Source organism: Clinocottus analis, unplaced genomic scaffold, assembly GCF_023055335.1.
Source record: "Clinocottus analis isolate CAN_PGR_092001 unplaced genomic scaffold, fCliAna1.0.p SCAF_24, whole genome shotgun sequence".
In the NCBI taxonomy this organism is placed as follows: Eukaryota; Metazoa; Chordata; class Actinopteri; order Perciformes; family Cottidae; genus Clinocottus; species Clinocottus analis.
The window spans coordinates 1,628,530-1,641,314 of NW_027175976.1; the positions used below are offsets into that span (position 1 = coordinate 1,628,530).

Genomic DNA, 12,785 nt, shown 5'->3' on the forward strand with positions numbered 1-12,785 from the left:
GCAAACAATAATTGTTTGTTCCCTTTTGAAATCAATGTGTTGTTCTGGAAACAATCTTTATTGTGTGTTATTCAGTTGAAGTATTTTCTAGTGTTTCCTGTCATAATTACAGCTCATTTCATGAAACAACATCATGATATTAATGTAAAGAGAATACACATGTTGGACTTTCTCCACTAAAGTTTGTCTTTTTCTCTCTGCTTGTACTTTGTCAATATGCGTTGAACTTTCCCACGTCCCCATCTTCACCCTCGTGGTATTTTTAGAGAGAAAGAGGCCTTTTGGGATGCTAACATGCTCTGTTTTCATCATCTAGTCCTTCAAGAGGAGGTACTTCCATCTGGCCCAGCTGGGAGATGGATCCTACAACCTCAACTTCTACAAGGACGAGAACACCTCCAAGGAACCCAAAGGGACCATCTTCCTTGACTCATGCATGGGGGTTGTTCAGGTAAAGCATCTTTTGAAACGCCCTCTCACAGTATGAATTCAGACAAATTCAAAATATGCATTCTTTCAGCTTCAGCTGGGATGTAATAAATACTTTAAAGGACCTGAATGGACTGTATTGAAAATCTTTCAGAACAGCAAAGTGCGTCGGTTCGCCTTTGAGCTGAAGATGCAGGACAAGAGCACGTTCCTGCTGGCCGCGGACAGCGAAGCGGAGATGGAGGAGTGGATCGGCACCCTCAACAAGATCCTCCACAGCAGCTTTGAACAGGCCATGCAGGAGAAGAGGAACGGGGACCTGCACGACGGTGGGGTTTTGTGCATTTTTGTTTCATTTCCTTGACATCTTGTTTTTCTGTTTTCACAGCTTAATTATTTCTGCATATGAAATTATGTGCAGTGTTTGTGTCTGCCTATTTCTTTGCCTGTCCCGAGGCTGTTCAGGCTGTTCAGAGGTGCTTGCTGCACCTGCGGGTCTCAAGCGAAGTGCTCATGCTCGATAAACAACTTAATTATCAATACTTTTACTTATGTAATCCTCCTCGCAGAGAGGCAGAGACCAACACATCATTATGTTTTATATAATTGCACCAAATAATATGTTGATCTCTCCAACAGACGAGGAGCACGGAAAAACAGACCTCTCTTCCGGAGGTTTCCAGGACAGCTTTCAGGTAGCCTGTTTTTGCCATCTGTACTAATGCTAGAACAATGCTAAACACCTCTGTTTGACCACAGAACACGCCACGCCATATGGATTAGTCTACATGTTGTAAAGGTGCTTTGGATGTCTGAAGGTGCCATATGACCTCACGTGGAAGCGGTCTCGTTTTGCTTTTGGGTTGAAATGACCAAACAGCTGGATTTCCTGCAGCCAGGTTTCCTGTTGGTGCAAGCAAACATCTGCGATAGTGTGTCTGGCCTCCAAATGCAGAGGCCAGATGAGGCCAAGACGGGTGCTAAACAGGAGTGAGCATGGCACTCTGGGAACAAACTTTTAGCTGGAGAACACATTGGATTTTGCAGCTTAAGAGACTAAAGTATAGTTAATACAAGCCTTGATGATTGCTAATGTGCTAAATTGTTTGCTAGCATGTTAGCTATATCAACTACATAGATGATAATATGTCAATGTTGGGTTTTTACAGCTTGTTGCAGTGCCCCCACGTTATGATAGAGGGTTTTGTACGAGAGTTATCATCTTTTACAAATTCTTACAAATGAGAGCAAACAAAATCAAACAAATAGAAAAGGTAGAGGAGGAAAAAGGGGATGATGATGAAAATGTATTTCCATTGCACTGAATACACTCACTGTCCTTGGATTTTCTGATTACATTGTGGCATGTGGTGATGTTGAACTGCTTTTCTTTGCTTTGTTTAACAGACTGCCAGAGATATTGAGTCCAAAATGAGGAGTGAAGCGCGCCTGAAACTCTTCACTTTGGACCCTGACACACAGGTGACGGAGATAACTACACTTAATACAAATGCTCGAGCGCCACAGTCAGTTTTTGCTCCTGTTATTTATCGATTTCCCGATCAAAAGGCAGTTTAATTAACATGTTTGACCTCGTCTCTTGTTTCCACAGAAACTGGACTTCTCTGGCATCGAGCCAGACGCGCGTCAGTTTGAAGAGAAGTTCGGGAAGAGAGTCCTGGTCAGCTGTCACGACCTGTCCTTCAACCTGCAGGGCTGCGTCGCAGAGAACGAAGAGGGGCCGACCACTAATGTACGTTTCAATGAACAATCCCCCCAGCAAAATACAGCCGAACGCTTTAACCCTTGTGCCTGCGTTGTCCTCAAATAAAATCCATAAAATTATACATTTTCCACTTTTACACAATTCAGTCCTGATCACAACTACAAAACATTATGAATTGAACTCTACATAATGCCACTGTATTATGAAAAAGTCCCCAAATTCTGTTTTTATTGAAACACATAATACACCAGCAATGTCCCAGTGGACACCAGGAAAAATAGCATGCATGTGTCCCACAGGACAAGCATGAGGAATAGGCTCAATCTGGTGGAAAATAGAAAAAAATACAATTTAGAAATTCAGGCTGTAGATTGATGTGATGTAATGGCCTTGGGATCAAAAATGTGGTTTAATGGGGACACTTCTGTCCATTTCATTATAGGAGCTGAAGACTATCCTTCCAACATTTGAAAAAAAAAAACACTTAAAATGCCAAAATTCATGCCATATGCATACACCGGCCTGGGCCTCCCACCATGCATTAGCACCAGTCTGAGGCTGGTTTCCTGCCGTCTCTCTCCAAGGTCTCCGTCTCTGTAGAGGTGCTCTACCCTCGGCACTCAGCTGGGAAACCGCAGCTATTAGCTCTGCTCCTCACACACACACACACACACACACACACACACACACAAATGGGTTTGCGTAATGGAAATGCTCGGTGGAAAGAATGAATGAGCAGACGAATTACATCAATGGTCCATTTGGACCTGATGGAAAATGAGAAGTGCACGAGGAAGGAAGGGTTCGTCTCTCATCTCCTCGCTTCCGTCACCAAAGTAGTTTTCCTCTCATAACTTTGATCTTAGGTGGAGCCTTTCTACGTTGTCCTGTCCCTCTTCGACGTCCAGAACAGTAGAAAGATCTCGGCCGACTTCCACGTGGATCTCAACCACCCTCTGGTGCGACAAATGACATCAGGCTCCGGCAACAAGCAGGACGTGCACATCAATGGAGGCGGCGGCGATGGCGACGGCCCCCTGGCTGGACGACGGCAGGCCAGTGGGCTCCCGGCGGATGCCCTCCAGTACCCCAGGCAGGGGGTGTTCTCGGTCACCTGCCCGCATCCGGAGATCTTCCTGGTGGCCAGGATGGAGAAGGTCCTGCAGGGGGGGATCACCCACTGCACCGAACCCTACATGAAGAGCTCAGACTCCGCCAAGGTACGGAGGTTAGCAGTGGTAGGACGTAGCCGTGAATGTACGGTGTGCTGGAAAAATGAATACTCTGTGTCCTTGCCTGCCTGCAGATGGCTCAGAAGGTACTGAAGAACGCCAAGACGGCCTGCAGCAGACTGGGACAGTACAGGATGCCGTTCGCCTGGGCTGCGAGGTACAAAACACCCTTTACACGAAAGAAACTTAGCCCCAGCATGACAGAGAGTTAACGAGATTCAAGTGTCTTCCCCCAGCATGCAGTGCTTCTGGAGGCGCGTGTTCTTCCCACATGGATTCATATAAATCAAGGGGACTTATTCTCTTGTGCTACGACACCACATATTGTCATTCAGATGTAGGATGCTGCGTATGAAGTGGAAACTGTCAAATGAAAGTCAACCCGCTGGGAGACCCACATCTTAAAACCGCTGGCGTAGAACCGCTCTTTCTTCACTGGATCCTGTGACTCTGTTATTTTTCCTTCTCCTTTTTCTGTCTCTGCAGGCCTGTGTTCAAAGACGCATCGGGAACTTTGGACAAAAGCTCTCGCTTCTCAGCTCTTTACAGACAGGACAGCAGCAAGCTGTCAGACGAGGACATGTTCAAACTGCTGACTGACTTCAGAAAGTATGCTCCCCCTCCGCTCTCTCTTAAAGACACTGCTCTTTAAGACATTTTAGTCATCGCCGTTTCTGTATGTTTTCCCAACAGACCAGAGAAAATGGCCAAACTCCCTGTGCTCTTAGGGAACTTGGATGTGACCATTGACAGCGTGGCACCGGATGTAACCAGTAAACCCCCTCCAAATATTTACAAAGTCCCCATTTCATTGTCTATTTTATAATCGTCCGACTTTAACCCTTGAACTCTCGCTTCCTGCCTGCAGACTGCGTCACTTCCTCCTACATCCCCGTGAGGACCTTTGAAGGCAACGGCCCGGGCAGCGCTCTCCTGGAGGTGGAGGAGTTTGTACCCTGCATCGCCAAGTGCTCCCAGCCGTTCACCATCTATAAGAACCACCTGTACGTGTACCCGAAACACCTCAAATACGACGGACAGAAATCCTTCGCTAAGGTGAGAGCGGCACACACAATCTCTGATCAGTGTGTTGCCCTTCACATCCACCGGTAACATATTACTTATCCGTTTTGGAAAGAGATTGTGCTTGGCCAGCATCCTGTCATCATCATACTGTGTTCCTGTTTAGCTTACGAGGCGACTGGCAACCGCCTCCAGCTCGTCCAGCCGAGCAGGATAGATTTATCCTCACGCAGAGCAGCAGCTTCTGATTAATACATTAATGCAGGGTTGGTATTTCCACTATAGGAAACCAACCTGCCTCCTCCTCTCCCCCATCTGTCTCTCTGCCCTCTTTTATTTTAAACGACTGCTGGCAAGACTTTGCCTGAAATATTTCCCCTCTCTTTATAGACATTAATGGATGTCTGAGACGGACACAGAGAAGCAGAGAACGTGACTGGTGGAATTGGTTCCAGGCCAACAGCGATGTCTTGGAACCGGTTCCTGCTTTCATGGTCTGCCTTTTATTTGTCTCCCCCTCTCCAGGCGAGGAATATTGCCGTTTGCATCGAATTCAAGGATTCTGATGAGGACGAGGCTCAGCCGGTGAAGGTGCGAAAAACAACAGATGTGTGGTCAGACTTCAGTCTGATTACTTTTTACTTCACAAAAAAGATTCACAACAGACTTGTGCATCAGTTAGGCCTGACTTTGGACTTGCTAGTCTTGATTTTATGCTTGTAATTTTGTAAAATGTTAAATATTATATAACCTAGTCGGCTTTTTGCCTCTTCCTGGACTGTGATATTCATTTTGCTCTGGTATTTTATTGTGTGAATTGTGCAAAATAAACACATTTTGTAACCTTGAGTCTTGACTTTGGACTTCTCTCTCTCTGTCATGCTTTATTATCTCCTTTAGTGCATCTACGGTCATCCAGGAGCGCCTCTCTTCACTAAGCAGGCGTACGCCACCGTCCTGCACCATCAGCAGAACCCTGAGTTCTACGACGAGGTCGGTCTGTGCTGCCGTTACTCATAATCACTTTGAGTAATCTAATCTGCAAAATGCGAATTAATGGCTAGAACCATCAATGGAGGAAGTCAAACATGCTCCATGGCACCTGCTCAAAGTCAGAATGTTGTATATTTATAGAAAGCAGTGTGTTTTTGAAGTAAACTCTCACCTCCTCCTCTATTGTTTGAGCACATTTCCATTCAACATTGAATCCTCAGTGGAAATGCTCTACAGGAATCTGTGTTTTTTCTCACCTTCAGATAAAGATAGAGCTGCCGACTCAGCTGAATGACAAGCATCACCTTCTCTTCACCTTCTATCACGTCAGCTGTGAGAGCAACAGCAAGAAGAAAGACCTGGTGGAGACTCCAGGTAGGCTGCAGCTTCCAGCCGCCGCGTGATTAGAAAATAAACAGTTTGATACTGGCAGACAAACATGTGGCTGTGCCTGTTTTACACACAGTGGGTTCGGCATGGCTGCCTCTGCTGAGGGATGGCAGAGTCATCATGAACGAACAGCTGCTGCCGGTAGCCGCCAATCTGCCCGCCGGGTACCTTGGTTCCCAGGATGGTACCAATAAGGTAAGAAGAATAGTTATCTACATCAGTTATGTGTGGAATTGGTTGTCATCGTAAGGCTGTGGAGGTCCCTGTAAGACTCCACTTATGGTAAGTTATTGATTGTTTGAGTAAAGGATGTGAGAGCTTTAGCTTTTAGGCCATCACCTTTCCACAGTCTCCGTTGTTTTTTCCGCCACCAGAAGTGACACTAGAAGGTGAATTAAGAACGACCGAAAGCTGAATAAGACATGTTAGGTGACCAAAGGTCTAAATTCACTTTGTATTGAACTGAAAACACACTCAGTACGGGTAAAGTCCTCAGATGAAAACACTGATTCAGACCGGACAGTGCTGTGGTAGCAACCTGTCAATTACAAGGCAGCCCAGACCTAAAGCGTCCTCTGTCTGGACTCTGTCTGTTTGACTCTAACTGACCATAATGTACTAAATAAACATCCTGCTGTATTGAAGAAGACTTGAAACTAGAGATTGAGACATAAACTCAAGTTCATAATGTTTACTGAGGGAATAAATCAAGAGAGAAGTAAAGTCATTTTCTCATACTTTCATATAATCTTTTTGCTGGACAATAAAAAAAAATGCATGTTTTAAGTCACTTTGTAGGTCAAATTATTTTCATGTATTGCCTTCAAAACAATTTACAAATTGATTTAAAGGATTCACATCCACTCACATTACAATAGCATCAGATGCAGATCCTATTAGTTGTGATTGGATTGGGACCTTGCACGGGTTCAACAGGCTTTCATATCAAATTCTTGTGAAATCTGATTAGCATTCAAATGTTATTCATTAGGACTAACTAATTAATTTCATCTCACCGTTGAGACCCTCTGTGTTGTTTCTTAAACGCAGGGTTAACTGTGTACATTTAATTAAAGTGCCAATTTCAAATGACACTTTACTCACAATCAGATTGGACGACGTAGTAAGGCATCTGTTAAAAAATAAACATACAAAACCTGCCATTTATTTTCTATTTTTAAGCACTCTAGTTTGAGGAGGAGGCTTATAGTCCACTGTCGCCATATGGCAAAACAGCTTGTTTTCCTATTTTAGTAAAGAAGTCAGATAATACAGTTTTTATTCAGCAATTGTCGCCTCCTCGTCACTGCAGCACTCCGGCTCGGAGATCAAATGGGTCGACGGAGGGAAACCCCTGTTCAAAGTCTCAACTCATCTGGTGTCCACAGTTTACACCCAGGTAATTTACACAAATAATGTCCAGTACTATCACCTGATCGTTGTAAATGTGCATTAAAACACGTGTTAAAACAATGTGTCCTTTAGGATCAGCACTTGCACAACTTTTTCCACCACTGTCAAATCATGGAGCTGTCGGAACAAGCTTCAGAGGGGGAGCTGGTGAAATACCTGAAGGTATCTTTAATCTGCCAAAGGAAACTCCTGAACACACCCTACTGCACACGCCTCATCACACACTTGTAATCTAGCATTTAAGGGAATGTGAGAAGCCAGAGTTATTCAATATATATATATATTTGTATTTTCTTGATCCTCTTAGAGTCTCCATGCGATGGAGGGTCATGTGATGGTCAACTTTCTGCCCACCATCCTCAACCAGCTGTTCTGCGTCCTAACCAGAGCCACGCACGAGGATGTGGCTGTCAACGTGACCAGGTAAACCACACACACACATTCACACACACACACACACACACACACACGTGAAATACAGGTTTCCAGCAGCAGCATTTTTTGTGTGTCTCTCTCTTTTATCAAACTTCATGAAATAATAACATCACTTTCATCTTTCCAAAGCGCAGGCCTCTGTTTCTCTGTAATGGCCTGAGTCCTTTTTCTCATTATAGGCTTACCTGTGTCGTGCACACTGTCTTATGGCTCAGTTGTGTGTGTGTGTGACTCGTCTTTGAAGCTGTGTAGGCAGTGTGAAAATGAGGTGTTAGTGCCCCAGAAGGAATAAATGTAATTCCTACCTTTAGCTCGTTCCTTCCAGCGAGCCACACTTCCCCCTGCATAGTACTTCATATTTCTACATCCTTATCTATTTCTCTTCAGGGTGATGGTTCATGTTGTGGCGCAGTGCCACGAAGAGGGGCTTGAACATTACTTGAGATCTTACATCAAGGTGCGGTATTTTACTCACCATATGACGATATATATGTGTATGTTCCTCTGTTTCTGGAAATTGATGCAATCTGATTTTTCCTCTCTCAGTATGTGTTTAAGCCGGACCCTTATTCCTCAACTGATGTGAAAACAGTTCACGAGGAGCTCGCTAAAGCCATGACAGCCATTCTCAAGCCGTCCACAGACTTCCTGACTAGCAACAAGCTGCTGAAGGTAATCATTGATACCTCGCTAACGGTTGCAATGCCTCTTTCTTAAGCATTTATTTTTAGGAAAATACATGATTGACGCAACACCTATACATGATTATTATAGACATGGTTATAGACATGATACTCGCAAAGCTGGTCAAGATATTTTAGTTTAGCTTTTGTGCAAAAGGCTAGGCTAGCAGCACGGACACACAGGTTACGCTCACTTTCCTAGTTAGCTAGTAGCTAGTTCAGCATTCTAGTTTTAGCGGTCTGATTCTGACTACGGCTTCATATTGTATTTGATGCCAGTTTGTGTAATTTCAAACTCCATTTTGACCAATTATGTATTTATTTTTCTATGCAACTCAGCAAAAAGAAAGATTTTCCAACAAAATGCCTTAAATAGAGGTTAACTGAAGCACACCTATCGTTTCAGTAAAAGTCCTGCGTTTGTTTGAGCATCCAACCTGATACATTACACTTTGTTGCTCTTTATTCGACATCCACCTGTGAATAGATGATAACCTCTAGGTGTAGCAGGGCCCTTCTAACCCACATCCATGAGGCTGATAACCGCTGATCACTCCCATTCAATCCGCTGATAACATCCTTCGCGGTGACTGACATGTCTGTTGTAAATTACATTTAGGTGTGAGGTTTTTCCTCGCAGTGACTCTGTGTTTATGTTGCAGTATTCATGGTACTTCTTTGAAGCTCTGGTGAAATCAATGGCTCATTATCTCATCGAGAGCGGGAAGGTCAAGGTAGGTCTTTTTTTTTAACGTCTTCTCTTCCTTTCTCTCACTTCTGTCCTCCGAGTCTCAATCCTCCTCCTCTTTTCTTTCTGTTGCTTCCCTCGTCCAGCTCTCCAGGAGCCAGCGTTTCTCGGTGTCCTTCTACCACGCGGCGGAGACGCTGGTGAATATGCTGATGCCACACATCACCCAGAAATACAAGGACAACCTGGATGCGGCTCGCAATGCCAACCACAGCCTGGCAGTTTTCATCAAGGTTGGCGCTCCGCCCAGTGCATGCACCGCCGTGTTACCTTTGACACGGAGATTATTACAAAAATGTCCCTTTGGTTTCGGGTCGGTTTTTATTTATATTTCTCACTCACCTTTCCACTCAGCGCTGCTTCACCTTCATGGACAGAGGCTTCGTATTCAAGCAGATCAATAACTACATGAACTGCTTCATGCCTGGAGACCCCAAGGTTAAAATGCTATCCTGCTACCATCCACGATGTTCTTATTCCCGTCATTAAAAGCTAACTTTAAGCCGGACAAGCTTCCTTTCAATGTGTTTTCTCTTGCATCCCAGACTCTGTATGAATTCAAGTTTGAGTTCCTGCGGGTTGTTTGCAACCATGAGCACTACGTCCCTCTTAATCTCCCCATGCCCTTTGGAAAAGGCAGAATTCAAAGGTTCCAAGGTAAACGAGTGCAATTCACAGTCTGCTGGTTCTCTGCTTCCTGTTCTCTCCGTATCTTTTAATCTTTCAATGTGAATGTTAATTCTGCTGCCTCAGACCTTCAGCTGGACTACTCTCTGACCGACGACTTCTGTCGAAACCACTTCCTGGTGGGGCTGCTGCTGAGGGAGGTGGGCGGCGCCCTTCAGGAGTTTCGAGAGATCCGACAGATCGCCATCCAGGTGCTCAAGGGGCTGATGATCAAACACACGTTTGACGACCGCTATGCTGCCAAAGTGAGTTCTACAGCTCTCGGGCCACCTTTACTGGACGCCGAGCAATGTTTGGCTTTTTTTTGTGGCGTCACATTTTTGGACCGTGTGACTCATGAGCACCGACTGTGTCATCCCAGAGCCAGCAGGCCAGACTCGCCACCCTCTACCTGCCTCTGTTCGGTCTGCTCCAGGAGAACGTTTACAGACTTGACATGAAGGAGGCCGCCCCCTTCAGCAACCACAATGTAAGCCTGACATCTAGTGGTGCGACAGTGAACTGCAGCGTGTATCTGTCTCCAGCAAGACCTGCTGTTTCTTCAAAACATGCATTTACTGGGATTTCATTTCTCTGTCCCAGAATGCCAGAGAGGACTCCATGGTGACCCCTCAGAAACCTGGCAGCTGCATAGAAAATGCTCTCCACAAAGATGTGTTTGGAGTCATCTCTGGAACAGGTAAATGCTCACTCCACCGTCTACCTGTAAGAGGTGCAGAGTCAGAGCTGACGCAGCTGGAATTCTCTTTTACGTCTTCTTAATGAGCAGACATTCCTAGCAATGCTCACACAAGTTGGTAAACCTTCAGGGCATGCACAACTACCAAGTAAAAAGACACAAAATGACCAAAATGAAATGTAAAATCACTACAAAGAGATACAAAACAACCAAAAAGACATACAAAATGACCAAAAAGACATACAAATCAAGTACAGAGATATACAAAACAACTACAAGTGGATACAAAATGACTATAAAGAGATACATTGTAAAAAATAAAAAAAAGAGGCGTAAAATGACTGTGAAGAGATGTAATTACCAAAAAGAGACAAAAATTACTAAAAGTATGTGTCTGGACTCCTTTTTTTGTCATTTTTAACTTAGCAGCAAATATATACGATCAACTTGTACCATGTAGATCTAATCCCATCCTCTTACATGCACAAAATGTTTTGTTTTTCTTCTCTTGTCCTGCAGCCTCCCCTCACAGCTCCACTCCCAACGTCAGCTCAGTGCAACACGCAGACTCCAGAGGCTCTCTGGTCTCCACCGACTCTGGAAACAGCCTGCTGGACAAGAGCAGTGACAAGACCAACTCCCTGGAGAAGGTGGGTCCTTGAAGGAGGCGGGACGACCACTTCATTTGCAATATTTGCTTTGTGGTGAAAGTCGCTAGAATCGATGAAAGTGTGGTGAAAGTAAAGCCAACAAAACACAAAAGGGTTCAGGTTGATAGTTTGTAAAGCTCCTCTCATGAATTTGATCAATCTTCCCTCTCGGACGTCCACGCTCTCCTCCCTCCAGAGCGCCCACACCCCTTCCCTTTGCTCTGTAACTACCCAACCCCAGCAAAGGGAGAAATTTCCCAGGAGGCACTCTGTCAACGTGCCCCCTCTGCCCCTGGACCCCGGGGGCCGAGTCCCGCCGCAGAACCGCGCCACCAAGCGGGTCACCATGGACTTCTCCCTGCTCTCCGTGCCCCTGGCCGGCCTGGACGGCAATCACGCCGGAAGTCACGCGGAAAACACGCCGATACAAGTATTCTGTTTGACCTCGGCGACCTCTTTGCGGGACTTTTGGTTACAATTTGGACGGCAAATGTTCTGATTTGTGCCGATAAACCAGATCTGCTGCTCTTTGGTCCAATTTAGAGACCAAAACATGTGCAGACATCCGTACAATACGGCCAAAACCTTCCTTCTCTTCTGAGTGTCCCACATCAGGGAGTGAGTGTGCTTTTCCCTCATGCTTTTTCTTTGGCGCTGTCAATTATTTCCCTCAGAGGCTGTAACGTCGGCGTAAATGTGTTTACTCAAAAACCTGCCTGCCATGGTGTTATCTCAAAGCGCTGCTGCAGCTCTCGTGTACTTCGCCTCCCTCCGAGGGGAAAACGCTTGACATTTCTCACATGTGAAGTTTGGGTTGCTTGAGTGACATTCTTTATCGCCTTTGAGTTTCGTTTTTTTTGCAAATCTGCAGCTCGATAAATACAACTTTTCTCCCCCCCTGCTTTTTCCCCTCCGCATCAGTACCAGTGTGCGTCGGCTCTGGGCAGCACCGCGCTGCGCTGCGACAAACTGGACCGGGAAGAGATCAAAAACGTGCTCATGTGCTTCCTGCACATCCTCAAGAGCATGTCAGAGGGTAGGGCAGCCCGAGTCATCGTTCTGGATACACACAGGTCCACATGAACAACCGCTTGGTTTCATTGTACTCTTTTCTTTCCCGTCTCATCCCATCAGAGGCCCTTTTTGCGTACTGGAACAAAGCCGCTCCCTCCGAGCTGATGGACTTCTTCACATTGATAGAGTGGGTACACGACCACACAACCTCGTTAGGATAATGTTGATTAAGTAGCCGGGTGCGAATGCAAAGGCTTGACTTCCCTTTTCTGTGTTTGCCCTACAGGGTCTGCCTTCATCAGTTCAGATACATGGGGAAGAGATTCATCGTCAGGTAAAGTGTTCAGGGGCATACATAATGTACCATTTCTTTGATTCTTGAACTTAACCTAATTGTGTCTCATTATCTATGCGACAATATGACTCACGCTCACGCACACACTCACAAACGCCGACCCCTACTGGACCTTTTAACCCCTTTTTGCATTTGGTTTGTTCCCTCTTCTGTAACACTGCTGGCCAGTTGTTTTGTGGTTAATGTCGCGGCCCCGGGCCCCTCCTGCATGGGTAAGACATCGCAGTCTTTTTGTCCCGTTGAATGCATGACGCTCATTTATCTGCTGTGTTTCTTTCTGTCGCTGTTCAATGCTGAAAGATATTATCCCTCATTTGATTTGCGTTCC

At 45.4% G+C, this 12,785-nt stretch overlaps 1 protein-coding gene across 4 annotated transcripts in view; it reads left to right on the forward strand.

Moving 5' to 3' along the window:
• Positions 1 to 12,785, forward strand: part of dock9b (dedicator of cytokinesis 9b) — a 40,950-nt gene that overhangs the window by 19,185 nt on the left and 8,980 nt on the right. For all 4 annotated transcript variants that reach the window (XM_068590478.1, XM_068590479.1, XM_068590476.1 and 1 more), the window contains 30 exons: positions 317 to 451; positions 584 to 758; positions 1,069 to 1,124; positions 1,837 to 1,911; positions 2,042 to 2,182; positions 3,022 to 3,375; positions 3,462 to 3,544; positions 3,874 to 3,996; positions 4,081 to 4,160; positions 4,256 to 4,443; positions 4,936 to 5,001; positions 5,311 to 5,403; positions 5,667 to 5,778; positions 5,870 to 5,988; positions 7,106 to 7,192; positions 7,279 to 7,368; positions 7,514 to 7,629; positions 8,029 to 8,098; positions 8,188 to 8,313; positions 8,987 to 9,058; positions 9,159 to 9,305; positions 9,427 to 9,510; positions 9,618 to 9,729; positions 9,826 to 10,004; positions 10,121 to 10,228; positions 10,342 to 10,438; positions 10,958 to 11,088; positions 12,010 to 12,124; positions 12,223 to 12,289; positions 12,389 to 12,436. In XM_068590478.1, the coding sequence (XP_068446579.1) occupies positions 317 to 451; positions 584 to 758; positions 1,069 to 1,124; positions 1,837 to 1,911; positions 2,042 to 2,182; positions 3,022 to 3,375; positions 3,462 to 3,544; positions 3,874 to 3,996; positions 4,081 to 4,160; positions 4,256 to 4,443; positions 4,936 to 5,001; positions 5,311 to 5,403; positions 5,667 to 5,778; positions 5,870 to 5,988; positions 7,106 to 7,192; positions 7,279 to 7,368; positions 7,514 to 7,629; positions 8,029 to 8,098; positions 8,188 to 8,313; positions 8,987 to 9,058; positions 9,159 to 9,305; positions 9,427 to 9,510; positions 9,618 to 9,729; positions 9,826 to 10,004; positions 10,121 to 10,228; positions 10,342 to 10,438; positions 10,958 to 11,088; positions 12,010 to 12,124; positions 12,223 to 12,289; positions 12,389 to 12,436 (3,449 nt within the window). The remainder of the gene's footprint in view (positions 1 to 316; positions 452 to 583; positions 759 to 1,068; positions 1,125 to 1,836; positions 1,912 to 2,041; positions 2,183 to 3,021; positions 3,376 to 3,461; positions 3,545 to 3,873; positions 3,997 to 4,080; positions 4,161 to 4,255; positions 4,444 to 4,935; positions 5,002 to 5,310; positions 5,404 to 5,666; positions 5,779 to 5,869; positions 5,989 to 7,105; positions 7,193 to 7,278; positions 7,369 to 7,513; positions 7,630 to 8,028; positions 8,099 to 8,187; positions 8,314 to 8,986; positions 9,059 to 9,158; positions 9,306 to 9,426; positions 9,511 to 9,617; positions 9,730 to 9,825; positions 10,005 to 10,120; positions 10,229 to 10,341; positions 10,439 to 10,957; positions 11,089 to 12,009; positions 12,125 to 12,222; positions 12,290 to 12,388; positions 12,437 to 12,785) is intronic.